General features: G+C 37.1%; 1 protein-coding gene across 2 annotated transcripts in view; it reads right to left on the minus strand.

Moving 5' to 3' along the window:
- Nucleotides 1–16428, minus strand: part of EYA1 (EYA transcriptional coactivator and phosphatase 1) — a 151735-nt gene that overhangs the window by 39223 nt on the left and 96084 nt on the right. For both annotated transcript variants that reach the window (XM_069854231.1, XM_069854232.1), the window contains 2 exons: nt 5967–6109; nt 4762–4845 (listed from right to left, as the gene is read on the minus strand). In XM_069854231.1, the coding sequence (XP_069710332.1) occupies nt 4762–4845; nt 5967–6109 (227 nt within the window). The remainder of the gene's footprint in view (nt 1–4761; nt 4846–5966; nt 6110–16428) is intronic.

Below are 16428 nucleotides of genomic sequence, written 5' to 3' on the forward strand. Positions count from 1 at the left end.
AACAGACAAAACATTTATTCTTGAACTCACATATGTTAAGAGTAAGTTTTCCAGTTATCAAAAAAAAAAATACCCCTTATAAATGGGGAAGAAAAATTGCATCATGCTATTTTAATGAACTTTGCCCTTAAAAATAAACCTTCTATTTAAACTGGCAGCACCAAGAAAAGAAAATTTGGCTTCTTAATTCATATGGAAAGACTTTAAAATATGAACAAAAGCATTCAGTCTCTCTATTTGAATATTGCTCTATTTGTAGGCTTACGCCTTCCTTTATTTTACTTTTGTAGGCATTTGAGGTGGAAAGCAGGTGATATTTTCTTTCTAGCTAGGCCTAAGGCTACTTTTCCTTCTGACATTCCTGCTTATCTTTGTGCCCAGTTACCACCCTGACATCCTTCATAGCTCATTAGACTTTCTTTCAAAAACAGACAAGAATTTTTCTTGTGCCTGAGCACTAAGAGAAGTCAATCCACAGAAGTCTCTGCTCTAGCTGCTTAAGAGTTAGAAGGACTAAGTGTCTAAGATGCAAATGAAGATCACTAGGTCCATCTTGATTATGTACTGCTAACATAAGGGTGTAGAACTAAACCCATTCTGAGCTTCCATACATAAGTTAGAACATCATTTTGAAAAGCAGAATAGACAGACAGACAAAGCGTTATATTGGCTAGGAGCTGATAAGGTTAATCTTAAACAAATGGTTGTGACTATGTATTTAAAGTTTCAATCTATGCATGACTTAAACATTTTTATTAAATATTTTATAACACCTCTGAGTCTGAAAAAACAGCTTTTTGTAAAGCTTTCTGTGAACATTTCAGTCCAAGGTATTTTTAAATGGCAGACACAAAACGGGGATTTCTCTAAAGTAGTATTAAAATAATGCCATTTATTAGGTTAATTTAATCAGGAGAAAATCAAATAAGAAAATCATTGGCACCTACTGAAAATGTCAGATTAAATATTGTAAAAGCTAAAATAAGAAACAGAACAGGCTGCTTTTCAAAGAAACCATGATTCCTTAATCAAACACAATCTTTTTCTATTTGAAGTTCTACCTAGGATAAAAACTGTGTTCAGCTGCAGCTCTGGATACCTACATTTCAACAGAAGCAAAAGCCTTATCTGCATTAGGATTTTGAATACCTGTGTAGTCACAATCTTGCAACTGCTCTGGTAAAAAGCACAAGAGCCTTGGTTTAAGGCATTGCAGTACATTTAATTCTGGTGTCAGATATTACAGTGGGAGCTGAAAACTTTAAAGAAAGACAAGGGTAGAATAAGGGTTTTTTTTAAAAAAAAAAAATAACCCAAACCTTCTTTTGCAATTTTAAGCCACTAATTGCTAACTAATTATTGGGAAGTATCACACAATGAGGAGGAAAGCTAACAATCTGTTCTTGTTGATTGGGATTTGTAGGTTCAGGTGGAGTGTCTTTTCAGGTATGGTCAAAATCGAGTACAAATCTCTGAGGGAGGTACAGTTTAGCTAAAGAAAAGAAATACCAATGTCAAACTGCTTAAGCAGTCCTCTTGTTTTGAATACTGGTACTGGAGCCAAAACATTGTCTGTATGTCATTTCTAAATTCTACCCACTTGATTGCTTTGTTTTGTGGAGAAACAAGAAGTTGAAAAACAGGAAAGTTCACTTTGGGTACAAGGCTTATTTTCCACTTAAGCCTACAGGTCACAAATGAAGGGTTAAGTGAAACCAGGCATTGTTTTTCTCAATCTCTAAAATACATGAAACGACAATAAAATAGCTTATAATTTTAAAGGAAAATTCCTTTAAATCCTCTGAATATAAATGCTTTCATGGAAAATGTAAATGCACATAAGGACCACAGTATTCTAGAGTAACTACTGAGACTTATTTCCACCTTCTCCAAGATACTAAAGAAATGCTCCCACTTTTTCCAAATTCCAAAGTTCAATCAGCTGACATCTGGCTGAAATGCAAGTTTCGAGGTGTTAGAAGCCCTAATGTAAAATAAAGTAATTGATAAGTTGACATTTGCTCTCTATAACTACCTGAAAGGAGGTTGTAGAGAGGAGGGAGCTGGCCTCTTCTCCCAAGTGACAGGGGACAGGACAAGAGGGAATGGCCTCAAGCTCCGCCAGGGAAGATTTAGGCTGGACATTAGGAAAAAAATTTTCACAGAAAGGGTCATTGGGCATTGGAACAGGCTACCCAGGGAGGTGGTTGAGTCACCTTCCCTGGAGGTGTTTAAGGCACGGGTGGACGAGGTGCTAAGGGGCATGGTTTAGTGTTTGATAGGAATGGTTGGACTTGATGATCTGGTGGGTCTCTTCCAACCTGGTTATTCTATGATTCTATGATTTGATCAATAGATCTCTATGCATAGTGAAAAAAATATCCAGAAGTAAATGGAAATGCTTTGTTGTTTTTTTTTTCTTCCTTTCTGGAATTATAAATCATATTCATAGACTAGTTTCCTACATTTCCATGAAATCCACAAAATTCAAGTCACTCTTAAATAAAATGAAAAATAAAAATGTAGCCATTTACATCATGACTGCACAAACTGAAAAAATAGTATTATTTTGTTCTAACAAAGGTGACGGACAAAAGCAGGGAGAAAGCAGAGCACAATAGCAGCAAAAGGAGAGCAGGTGATAAAAACAGATGAGAAAGCAAAATTATACAGAAAAGGGTGGCACAAGCAAGAAGTTATGAGGAACAAGGTAGAAAGGAAGGAAAAGAAAATCAATCCCTGTAGCAGCAGGGCTGCTCATCATTCACAGTCATTCACCATGAAATTCACTCAGGCATTATCAAAACTGCTGAATGCCAAGTTGCCAAATCCCCTAGTATTTAATTAGGATATTTTTGCTTGTTTGAAGAGCCAGCCTTTGTATTTTAATGATTATGTGAACAGCTTAGATTTAATTTTTGAAAAGGGCATTTCTAGTCCTCACCACAGTGCAGAAACACCTGAGAACGTGATGTTAGATTGCTCAAAAAGCAGAATACACATGAAAAGAACAAGAATTTCCCTCAACAATTTTTTTTTCAGATTGACTTAGGACCTGGATTTCAGATTTTGAAAGCCAGAAATCATTAAGAAACAGTCTTTAAAAAAAGTGCACCTCCTGTTGCTGCAAATAAATCCTACAGTTCTTATCTGATAGATACATGTTTTACCACGTTTGCTTTGAACATTTGACACTATCTTCCTCTAGTGTCTATGGAAATTGCTAAATGTTGTATGAAGCTGTCAGTAAGCCAAGAAAAATTGTGATATGAATGAAATTTAAAGAAAAAAAGCAAGAATGGCACACTTTCCGTGACTGCATGTGAGAGCCAAAGGCATGCATGTTGCTACCCCTCAACAGAAAGGGTGAGGGGTAGCAACTCTACCACTGCCTCTTCCACAGCAGAAGCATTAATTGTCATCATCTCCCTTAACATCAATGGTTGGTTGTCATTTAGCAATGCAGCCACATGGCATGCAATCAGAGTGATCCAGATGAAAGCAATATCTCAAGAAAACAGTGTCAGCTGTGATGGAGCTGCAATCAGGAGTCACCAGCCTTCTTGCAGCATAAGTATCTATTAAATCTTTGCAGCTGAATACTGGACACTTTCTTCAACCTCAAGCATCCAGTAAGAAAGGTATTTATGATCAGGCCCCAATTAATGAAACCACTATAGAGAACTAGTAACAAATGGAAAAATGTGCTTGCACAAATACTTCTGCGGCAAGGACTAAAAAGAGTTTTTCTGTGAGCACTGGGATTTGTTTTCCCCATCCTGAGCTGAACTAAACTGTCACAGATCTGGTGATATTGAGGTGCCATGCAAAATCTGCTTTTGGAGGGAGTTTGTCATATCTTCACAAAAGACTGAGAAACGGAAAACAACTTTCTGTAAATCTTTAGTACTCTATAATGCTACTGTCTATATCTATCCATACAATAACTGTCAAAACATTTAAAGTTCTAGCTAGTCTTTTTACTACCTAAATAGAAACTAACACATAGGAAACTAAGGCTGTTGAAATGACTTGAGTTTATAACATACAATGAAAAACAGTAGTTATATTCCTTAAACTGGTAAGCTGCTATTACAGCAAACACTTCTGAAAATACACCACACCTGAACAAGAAAGGTTGCAAAGAAGTACAGCTTTAGATTTTTATATAACTGTTCTTATTCACCAAAGACTGTTTCTCTCCCTACAGTCTGCACACATATTCATCCGTGCAGTTATGATTTACAGACTGTGTATAACAGAAAGTTTTGAGTCATAAGCAGACTTCCAAAAATATATGTCAATATGTAGATTAAACAAAGTTAAGGTAAAAAAATGTAGACTAATCTGTGTCCAAAAGTATTCTTCCTCTTGCTTTCTCAACAGAGAGTGCAGTCCATTATTGATATCTCAGAATGAAATGATATTTTTGCAATCACTCCTGGAGTTCTTCACTCTGAGGGAGCTAGTCCTTTACAGATTTTGATTATTTCAACAAGTTTCCGACACACTGTACCTACAAATCAAACATCAAGTAGTCAAGTTATCACTGCCTACACTATTTAAATATTTACGGAATATTAAAGCTTGGTAAGTGCAAAGAACAGACATGTGAAACAGCATTACTTCTTGATTTTTATGTCCTGAAACATTAGTACCACTTTGTCTCTGGAAAATCAAGTAATGTTCTGGTCTTCCTTGTGTATCAACCATACACTAGCAAATACTACTGAAAATTTCCACCAGTTTCTTGACACTTACCCTTCCATATCTGTTGGCATAGGACCCTGTAAGCAAGGAATGGAAAATGATGATTGTCTCATCCAAATCCCAAATGAATACTCTCTGTAAAAAGAGAATCAAATGAACGTGTTCCTCTGTGAAGCTGATACTTAAATTGGAAAGTTAGAATTTGAATCAGTAAGTGCACAAATAAGAAAATTGTATTGAAATGGTTATATATTAAAACCATAGTCTCCTTGCCATTTATTTTCAGAACTAACAAGTTTTTTTCCAGAATAGGGTAATACAATCTGTTAGCTTTTTACTACAATTGCTATTATACCAAATTTTTGTATTAGAATAAAATTATAGTTATTGTCAAATACACACACAAAATTAGATTTATGATGTATTATTTTAAAGCCAGATGTGCAATAGAAAGCAACAAATGAAGAGAAAACTCTGAAAATTAAGTCTTCTGGGTTTGAATTCTGTATTTCTGCAAGTCTTACAAAACAAAGTCCATATAACTGCTCTTGAAAATGACCTCTAAAACCAAAATAAAACAATCTTTTGCTAAGAACTTAAATCTGCTTAACCTATGTCCACTTTAAATTATTTTAGACATCTAAAGAATGAAAATAATTAACTTAGATGTTGCATGTGTAAGAATTTATTGCATCACTAAATAATTCGGCTCACAGCCAATGCAAAATATTCTAATTTGTCCTCTGACTGCATGCAAAAGCATACTTTAATAAAAAATAAAGCGTTCAAATACAAGTATTTTAAATCCTGGTGGGACTGTATTTCCCATGATGACAAATGGCCCAAGCTTTTGGAAAGGAAAAGCAACGCAGTGTGAACACTTGTAGCAATGGTGTGTCACTAAAGATGTGTTCTCAGCACAAAGTAAGGGCAACTGAAGGGAATGTGAACATACCATGAGAGAACAAAACCCACTATTGTGCTAGAAGTGTCTCCTGTCCAAATGCAAACTTTTCTTTGACTTGGGAAAAGCTTGCGCTTTTTTTTTCCTGATCCAAAAGAGAAAGAAAATCCTGTATTTTTCAGAGAAAGCAGGTGCTCTTCATGAAAGAGTATCTTTAGAAGAAAAAGTCTATCTTCTACAAAATACCATTAGAAAAAAAAAAGGGACCTTCTTCACATGTAAGTAATACTCCTCTGCAAAATAATGACAAAATAGTGCTTAAAACAGGTCAAAGATTTTTAATATAACGTACCTCTAGATCAGAGTCAGGTGGTGGTGAAGGATTATTGTTTCTTCTGCCACGTCCACGTGATTTCCCATCTGAACTACGACGCAATCTATCCGAATCTGAATCTTTAATGGGTGTTGATGGACTGTGGATTGTACTGTATTCTGCTATGGTAAAGAAATGACATCTTTTAGACTTCAGAATTTCCAACTTGTTTTTTACATGTGACAGTAAACCCAGGATGTTCACTAAAGAGTCCTAACTAGAATAATTAAATCTACCATAACAAGTGACAATACCGATACATAAATTACATCAATTTCAAGTTAAATGTAAAAACAGAGAAGTAAATTATTTCAGTGAACAAATAAAAATGGAGTAAATAAATAATGCCTTCAAATCATAGAGAAGATCATACCACTTCATAGACAAGATTACACTTTAACAAACAATTTGAAGAGATACCTGCTTTTTTAAAAAGAACATTGATTTAATTTTACACTTTCAAACATGGCTTAAGATAAACATTATGGCAACTGGAAAGAAAAAAACATTCAAGTGTAAAAAAAATTACATATACAAATTGAAACCTTTTCCAAACTTCCTGGTTTCAGACATTTTACTTTTAGATCACTACAGTTGACACAGCTTAATAGAATTCTTTCTAAATGTGGCATGAAATAGAGTCCCAGGGTAAGTTCAATTAGTAAGTTTTAAATATATATAATTTATGAAGATTAAATATATAGTATTCTTCTAGAGCCTACTCAACAGTGAGCATTTCCAGTGAGTACCTTCAAGACAGGATGCAATTCTTTATGAAGAATATTGTAAGCTAATTATCATGCTTCAGCAAAATTTATTTACAAAAATATCTCCTATTGTTTAACAGATAAGAGGAATGATGATTTAGGTAGATAAGAACAACAAGTTTTCCTGAAAACATGCTAGGAGGAAGATGTTTTGCCATTCTCAACATCCATAGACTCAGTAACAGTGAAGCTCTTGAAATTAAACAACAGAGGCATCCAGCATGAATTATCCTTCCTAACTCATTTAACTAGAGTATGACACTCCTCAGAAATGCAACACCTTTTTAGATCTCTTTTGAAGACTTCTTTTCTCACAGTCTTAAGTTCAAAGAGAAAAGACTTCTTTTAATAGTTATTGTTTGTTTTTCCTAAAACACCCTATTTTTTTGTGAAGGCATCTGGAATTCTCAGCCTACAACTCATTTAACAATTCTACTTCTCAGTTAACATTAAATACTCTTTAGAGTTCAGTAGATGTGGACATTTGCATCAATTTTGATTTACTTTTTAATCAGTCTACACCATGGCATTCCAGTTTGAACAGACAGGTATACATCTCACACAAGGGATCCTTTCTCCTAAAAAAACAATCCTGTTGAGGTCAAAGGTTAGATTAAGGCGGAGATTCCAGACATCTGTGTAGCACCACATATTCACAGTTACTCAAAATAATAACTGCTGCTTCTGCTGAAAGGAAAAGGTCTTGAAGTTCTCACATTCAGGCTTCAAATCTACACTTAATGGAAATTAGTATATATTATGTATTTCATATTATACTTTTACCTAGGTATCTCAGGCTACATGAAACAAAGCAGAATAAGAAGTCGATGTAACTCAGTAAGATGTAACTCTAGGTAAAACTAAGAATCTTCAAAAAAAGAGTCAACCTTTACCTAGAAGATCGATATTGTGTATGTGCCAAACAGTAAAAGTCAGTCAGCCACATCAGCCTACATCACTGAAGAAAAAGGTTTAAATGTTGAAGACCAAGGTATATTCCAATAATAAACATTTTTCCTATGACAATGTACACTTCAAAGTATTTATTTAAACTAATAATTTGAATGCTGACTGCTCTTTCTTCTACTATACTAAAACATAAATAAGATAACATAACTCAATTACGAAACCAACCTTTTAAACTTAAGTGCTATACATTATTTTTATTATAAAAACCTTATTAAAAGAAATAAAAAGAAAAGAAAGAAAGCATTGTACAAAAGTTTTGAAATAAGTTATAATTCCATAAAATAAGTAGATGAGAATTTCTTCAACAGGTATGTTGTCCAATGATGTTCTAACTATGTGCCCCAAAATGCAGATGTAATGAAAAAATGCACTTTCTATTGACTGAAATTACGGTTGCTCTTGGTCTCTGACAGTATTTTTAGGAATTTGGCTTTAGATCCCATTTTTTTAAAAAAATCTACAGATGTGATATGCCTAAAAATTTTAAGCATTAAACTTGGGGTAGTAATAATAATACTAAATAAAACAGGGAACAGATAGCATAGAAAAAGTATAAACAAAACTTCATGACAAATAAATAAAACCAAGCAAACGTGAAAACGTGAGCACATAGAGCAGAGTGTGGTGAGGATGGGGAAGAAAGTGTTTGTAAGAGCCATACAGCTTTCCATTTTTTTGAAAAACACCTTCATTTAAACACATTGCAAAAAAAATTCAAACACAGGGCTGCAAATTTGTGTGGAGGCTCATTTCCATCTCCCCTTCTCAGGTGCAAGTCATCTGTGTGAATGGGCCAGACCCTCACCTGACAAAAAGATTCCCAGTCCTGCTTTGCGACCCCAAAGCTGACCAGCACAACTGAGGCCAACCTTCTGGGGCCTGCTGTACCTGCATCGTTCCCAAGAGAGATCTGTCTGTCTTGCTCTTATGGATCTCTCCAGGGAATCTACTGTACTGCTTTAACAGCCATACCTTTAGAAACAAAACAAACAAGTTCAGCATTCATTACAGCAATTCAAGTTCTATCTGTGAACGTGAAGAAAAAATTCCTCCTTTCATGAGGAGGAATTTGTTCATGAACAATCTTTCTCTCCAAGCTGGACTCACTAATCTAAAGTGAAGCGAAGCAAAGCTTTCCTTTCCACGTTCTGCAGGCTACTCTCCCCTGGACACCTCTTGGCAGGCAACAATTTGCATTTTCTGCAATACTTTCAATAAATGTTAGTTTCAGGGTCCCTAGATCATCTTTGAAGGAAGAAGTGATACCTCACTGGTTGTTTATCAAAGACCTGGCCAAACATTGCATGTGAACTGAATACACAACACTGCTGATACCTGGAGCTTCTGAGCCTACTCAGGAGACGAGTCTGTTATGACCAGTGTGACATGGCAGTTACCAGTTGGAGGGAAAACATGACATAGCATGTCAGAAACTTATTCCATGTATGGAAAGAGAAAACATAGCATGTACTCTTTGGATTAAGGCTGCTTGACAGCAGCACGGCTGGGTTACCAGCTCACTGTCCAATGGTTGCTCTCAAGTCCTCATAAGGAAACTCAATTAAAGAATCCAGTATCCAGCTGAGCCCTGAGCCTTGACAAGCCCAAGGCCTGACAAATTCTGGACCAAGAAAAACAACAGCGGCTGAGGGTACTTGGTGTGACACTAATATCTGAAGTACTGGGAGTGGTCCATAGGGAAAGGTAGAGCCTGGAAGGAGCTGCCAACATTCCCCATCCCACATTTGTGCAGTTCATCATTCCCGCCTAAATGTGTACTTCACACCTGCTCCTATTCAGATCACATCTCCATTTTTTGAGTGCTCATCCTCTCTCCAAAAAGCTCACAGCCCCTCTCAGCATGGTGTCATCTACATATTTAATAGGCAAACACATTCTGTTCAGTCATCTAAATGATTAATGAAAATGCTGGGCCCAAGGCAGACACCAAGGAATGCTGCTGTAACCATCCTTCTATTTTAACAGCGAGCTCTCACTGACTTCTCTCTGACCATGGTTTCCTAAACAGCTTTATATCATTCTGCTGAAGTTTCTGCTAGTCTGTTTTAGCCTAGTTTGCTTATAAGACTGTTAAAGGAAAAGATTTTACTGTCAGAGCAGAAAATACTTGCTGAAATCAAGCTATACAGCCACAAAACAGGCTATTGTTATACCCATTATTCTACATTCATTGATAGAAGGAGGTTAGTTTGTTCAAACTCAGTGAATTCATAGTACCAGACTTATTGTAGTATTAGCCAAGGTAATTATTACGTTTCGAATTTAACTTTATCCTTTTCTTGAACATAAAAAACAGGTAGGTGCAGAAGAAAATCCAGCCCTCCACAAAATCATGAGCGGAAGAGAGGATGAGGATCAGCTCTTCACTGCTGTTGTGGTTTGAGCTAAATTAGAGTTAGTTTTGTGACTCTAACTTAGTCTCACCTAAGTAACTTCATTTTCTGAAAGCAAACTGCATGTTATTTAGACAATTTCTCTCTAGAAGTGCTAACACGTGGCATTGGTATGCAGAAAGGCCAATGCTTATACTTATTCCTATAGTAACCAAGGTCATCCTCAAACTGGTGAAAAAGAGCCACATCTGCAAGGAGGGGCACACAGGACAGGTGACAGGTGACTGTAAACTGACCAACAGAGTACTCCATCCCATATACATCACACATTATTTGCTACAAAACTGAGATATCATGAGGGTCTTGCCCTCTTCTGCGATGTCTGAACATCTAGTGAGGTCCTTGTCTGTCTGTTGGCCCCTAAGCCCCGAGTTTTGCATTCCTCAATCCAGTTCCTGAACCCCGACCCCTCCTAGCCACAAACCCATTCCCTCGTGTCTGTTCTACAGTATTTGTAGTGATGTATAGTCATTGAGGGGTGGGGGCACGACCTCATAGATTTGTATATATTTTATTGCTTTCTAATTATTTTCATCATCATCATCATTATTATTATTTCATTAAAACTGTAGTTTTAGTTCCCAACCTGCAAGTCTTTTTCCTGTTGCTTTACTTTCCCCTTTCCCTGGGGGTAGGGGTGAGAGAATTAAGAGTCCAGCTGCACAGTTTTAGGTGCCGAAATTAGCCCAGTGGGGGCTAGACCATGACAATTATCTGTCCCAAAACTAAAGTAAGGTCACCAAAGGAAGATCTCAGCAGCCACACTAAACACCAGGAGCAGTACAGATAAAAGCTAGGAGATTTGCGGCACCTTTTACCAAAAATTGCTAGGCTCTCAAAGGATTACAAGGGTTCAAAAGCAGCCTGGAGACTTCACTGGAACAGAAGCATGCAGGGGTGTTACAGCCATGCTGCATTAGCAGGTTGGGTCTGTGGGACAAAACAAGCTGTGGCAATGATCCCAGGCTTTACTGCCTGTTTCTGGGATGCAATTTCAGTGTAGATGCAGCCTGATCTAGTCTCCCGAGTATTCTCAGTAGGTGCAGAGGAATTAGGTGCTGTTCTGGAGGATACTTTCCAGGTTAGATTTGTCTGGAAGGACTCTAGCTGTGTGCTCTAGGACTGCTCCACTAAGCCAAAGCTCTGCATCAAACCAGACTCCTGCATCAAACCAGACTCCTGCTCCGAATTAAAACACTAATGTAGGCACACCCTGAACATACAAACAACAGCAGCTTTGGAAATCCCCTGAGATTAAAATATCTGGAAGCTGGAAAAGTGCTTAGGGCAAATCTTACACAACCTTAGCCTGTCCTTACTCCTCCCAAGGTGCCCGCTGATGGCCAGCTGTGGCAGGCAGGGTACAGGGCTCGCTGATGTGTTGGTCTGGACTTCTACAGCCATTTCTGTGTGTTGCATGTGCCTTCACAAAATTATATTAATACTGTAGCAACAGTTGTTCTTCTGCATCCATTAACAGACACATAATTTTAGATCTCTCTGCTACAGCACCTCTCTGCACTCTACTCCAGACTACCTAATGCTAAACGTTACAGCTTGTTTCTGCTTCACACACAGTTTCCTCTACCAAACCTTGACCAAGTGTAATCGACCCAACCTTGACTTCTCTAATCAGTCAGAAAAACATTTTAAACCCAAATTCTATAAAAGTATGCCTCTTTTACCAGGTGTGACTGGTACCCCATGCTCCTGACTCCTGGTTTTGTCACACAGAACAATTTTTCATCATCTCATAAATAAGAATACTTGATTACTCACAAATAGACGATACAGCCACAGAGATACAATTTGCAAAACCATATTCTGCAATTCCTTTCTGTTTATTATGGAATTTTCCCCTAAGTAACTGCCATATTTTCTTACTATTAAATTCAATGTACTATACGCCAATAATACCAAATGACACATCTGGGAAAAACTAGCTATCCCAGAAATCCCCAAATCAAGTCTATCCCTAGGCAAATCTCACTGGCAAGTGTGTGGGTAGAGTTCTTGGTATTGACAAAGGCATTGCAAATTTCATGAGACTTTTTCCCTACTACACTGAATGGGTATGCAAAAAAGAGTAAATGCACATTATCAAAATAATCATATCTCATGTCACAAGGTAAATCACATGGATAAGATGGGTCTAGGATAGTTGGTATAGTCAAATGCCTCTGCAAGTAGGTATGTACAAATATTTTCCATTTAGATTGTGCCCAGATTAATGGCTTTCCCTCAAATCTTATATATTAATTTTGAACAAAGACTTTAAATCCTCAAGCCAGTCTAGGTTCAAGTCCTGTACACCAAAATAAAAATGTATGACACAGGTGTGTTGAATATGCCAGCCTCATACTATTACTTTCTTACTTTTGCATAAATAAAACTATACACAAAATCTCATGACCACTATACAAACTGCCTACATACAACTGGACCAGGATTAAACAATGCAGCAGACTCATATAGGTATTTGAGGATTTTCTTTTTACTTCTCTATAAAAAAATACGACTACTACATTAGTAGTAAGTAAGTAAAAGCACTAAATAAGTATTGCTAGAAATATAATATCTATTGACAGGATGATAGAAGGATGTCTTTTGTGCCGTTTTGACAAAATGTCAAAATCTTCATCTGAAAAATTAACCTAATGTTTCTCTATGAAGACTATGAGCATACTATTGTGAACTTGACAGAAGCCCTCAATATTCCGCCAAAAATATTGGCAAAAATGTCTGTTTATTTCAGGGCTTGGGTGACTTGTTTATTTAGGATCATCTATTCAAAATAATGAAAAAACATATTAACAGTATATCATGTATAATAGTATACATTATGAAAACAACTATATTATGAAGCTCTATAGTGGTCCAGATTTTCTTCTCCAACTTCCAATGCTAAAGAAGAAAACATAAAACAATTCCATAACAGGCAGGTAGAACTTCACTCCATTGCAGGCATTTCTTCCTAACTCATTATTTATGCTTCCCAACAATCTGAAATGATTGTTACTTTCAGTCCTCCTAAACCTAATTGTGAACTTCCTATTTATCAATTTTTAAAAGTCTGTTGAAAAGTGTGTGAAGTTCTTAGCCTCAAGATATCTTGTGACAGTGAGTCAGGCTATATATTGTTGGATGCTATGCAAAAGACTCAAGATTTGTACAATGTTAATGTAAAAATAGGAGAACAACCATTATCAGAAAAGCAAAATCAGTGCTAGACTTTGCCATTCATCACTGCATCCAAACTCATTTCTGTTTTTACAGTTTTTCATTCCTATATAAATATATGCATAAACTCTAGATTTACTCTTCATTTATATTTATAACAAACAGCAAACATTAGACCATTAGTACTGTACTGTGAATACAGCAGTATTTGTTATGTGTAATAGCTCACATGAAAAATCAGCAACTCGCTTTTCATACCGGGGATAACCTACTTATGTATGGACTTAAAGGGCATCACAGAAGGAAACTAAGATTCTGTTGTTATTCTCATAAAAAAGATTTTATTCTGTAAAGAAAAAGAATTATGCAAGGGGAAAAAAAGCTTTGAAAATTCTTAAATTTTAACTGAAACAAGATTTCCAATTTAATTTGAAGCAAAGTGCACATTAAAGATTTGAAATATGATTCTGAGACCTATTGTTTTGTTTAATTATTTCCTGATTATGCCACTAGCAAAAATACAGCTTTCTGTTCACAAGAAAATAACATTAATTTCTACATCTGATGTATGGAGTGAAGCAGTACCAATCTCTGGGCAATCAAAAGGTTTTGTCATGACTGAGGAACAAGAAATTTTTTGAATCCACAAAGGAAAGAGAAAGAAGAAACACTGAGTATGGAAAATCTCAGGTTCTTCTGCAGGAATCCCTGGATGTCCTGGATAGCATGGCAAAAACTTGCACATTTAACTAAGAACTGTGGGAAACCATAAAAGGATTATTTTATATTTGGACAAGGAATTAAACATATTTTAAATGAAGTTACCTGAGATTTCCAGGTCTACAAAACTATACCAAAAATATCACAAGAGCTCATAGTAGATCTGCAGGTGACACTAAGGTTGCAGGAAGTATCGATCTGCTGGAGGGTAGGGAGGCTCTGCAAAAGGATCTGAACATGCCAGATTGAATCTGAACATGCTGGATTGGCAGGCTGAGGCCAACGGGATGAGGTTTAACAAGGCCAAGTACAGAGTCCTGCACTTGGGACGCTATAACCCTGTGCAGCACTACAGGCTTGGGGAGAGTGGCTGGAAAGCTGCCCAGCAGAGAAAGACCTGGGGGTGTTAGCTGACAGCTGACTGAACGTGAGCCAGCAGAGTGCCCGGGTGGCCAAGAAGGCCAATGGCATCTTGGCTTGTACGAGAAACGGTGTGACCAGCAAGTCCAGGGAGGTTATTCTGCCCCTGTACTTGGCACTGGTGAGGCTTTACCTCAAATCCTGTGTTCAGTTTTGGGCCCCTCGCTACAAGAAAGACATTGTGGCTCTGGAGCGAGTCCAGAGAAGAGCGACAAAGCTGGTGAAGGGGCTGGAGAACAAGTCTTACAAGGAACAGCTGAAGGAACTGTGAATGTTTAGACTTTAGAAGAGGAGGCTGAGTGGAGACCTTACCACTGTTTTCAACCACCTGAAAGGAGGTTGTAGAGAGGTGAGTGTTAGTCTCTTTGCCCAAGTGACAGGTGAGAGGACGAAAACAAATGGCCTCAAGCTGCGCCAGGGGAGGTTCAGATTAGACATTTGGAAAAACTCCATAGAAAGGGTTATCAAGCACTGGAAGAGGCTGCCTAGGGAGAGGTGGTTGAGTCATCATCCTTGGAGGTATTTAAAAGACACATAGGTAAAGGGCTTAGGGATATGATTTAGTAGCAGACAGGTACGGTTGGGCTTGATGATCTCAAAGGTCTTTTCCAACCTATGATTCTACAATTACTTTCTCTCTTTTCATGTTTCTCACCAGATTCTTCTGTTTTACTTACTGGCCAAAATTCATGGGAACCACCTATGATCTATTCTGGTGCCTCTATAAAGTCTGAAAGCTGTTCTGTGCTTGTCCTCGTATAGTTCAGAACTGCACAGTTTATGTGGCTTTTCAAAATACAGAAGTTGGATATGTATATATAGGAATATCAATATCCAACAAGAACAGCTGCAATTCACCAGCTGGAGCCCATCCCACTAAAGGAGTGCACCAGCCTAATGTGATGGCTCTGCAGTACTTCCTATCATCCCTAATACACAGTGTTCCAGTTGTGGCACAGAATAAGCAGCTAAACTTGACCAGATAGGGTAAAACATTCTACAGAAATCTGCCTAACTGTAATTAAAATTTGGTTTAGTTTGCTTCTTTGTTCTTTGGTTTTGATCCAAGAGTGAACTTCCTTCTCTCTTATACACCTTTCACTTTTTCCCACTTCACTAGAATTCCCTTCCTCCATACTGATCCCTCTTTTCTGTGACCCCAACCTTGCTTTACTGCCCAAGTATACTGTGTATGAGCTCAACTGAGGATTATGAGAAAGTAATAACAAAAATTACATTGTGCAAAGAGAAATGGCAGACAGCACTGGATTCACTGACAAGTCCTTGCTTCTCATCTACCAGGGTTTAAAGTTTGTGCGGCAGCAAAAAGTTCTCACCTAATTTTAACCTAGGAACCCAACACTGATATGTCAGCCACCTTAAACTGCTCTCATACCAGTGGAGAGAATTTAGCATCTCTGGATTAAAACTGTAGTTAAACTGAATTCGAAATACTGCTCTAGAGGAATACAGAAGAAGACTAAATGGGGTCTTAACTTAAACACATTAATACAAGCAAAGATTTTGCAAAAAATCAAGACTGAGATGATGAAATGATTTCATTTTAATATCTTGATAATAGCTAATACTTGTTCACATTCAAATCCACAAGAAAACAAAACTAAAAAAAAAACAATTAAAGCCAAAGTAAAAAGTATAATAAATATGCAGACTCCAATACACATCCATATATTTTAAAAGGCACAAACTCCAACATTCATTCATATATTTAGAAAGATTCCCTCCTCAAATACTTTGTACATGCATGTGGTCTCATGTACATAAACACACACGAGCTGTATTTTCTTCCCTAGTTACTTTCATCAAGTGTATCAAAAGAAACAACACTGCATACCTTATCTTCAGGTACACACTCCGGCAGAAAAGCAAGAGTCGTAGCAAATCATATTAAAGCTTACATTGTACATGCAAGATCAGTCCTACGAAGTACTCTGAGAAAACTAAAAACAA

The sequence above is a fragment of the Phaenicophaeus curvirostris genome, chromosome 3 (genome assembly GCF_032191515.1).
Source record: "Phaenicophaeus curvirostris isolate KB17595 chromosome 3, BPBGC_Pcur_1.0, whole genome shotgun sequence".
Classification (NCBI taxonomy): Eukaryota; Metazoa; Chordata; class Aves; order Cuculiformes; family Cuculidae; genus Phaenicophaeus; species Phaenicophaeus curvirostris.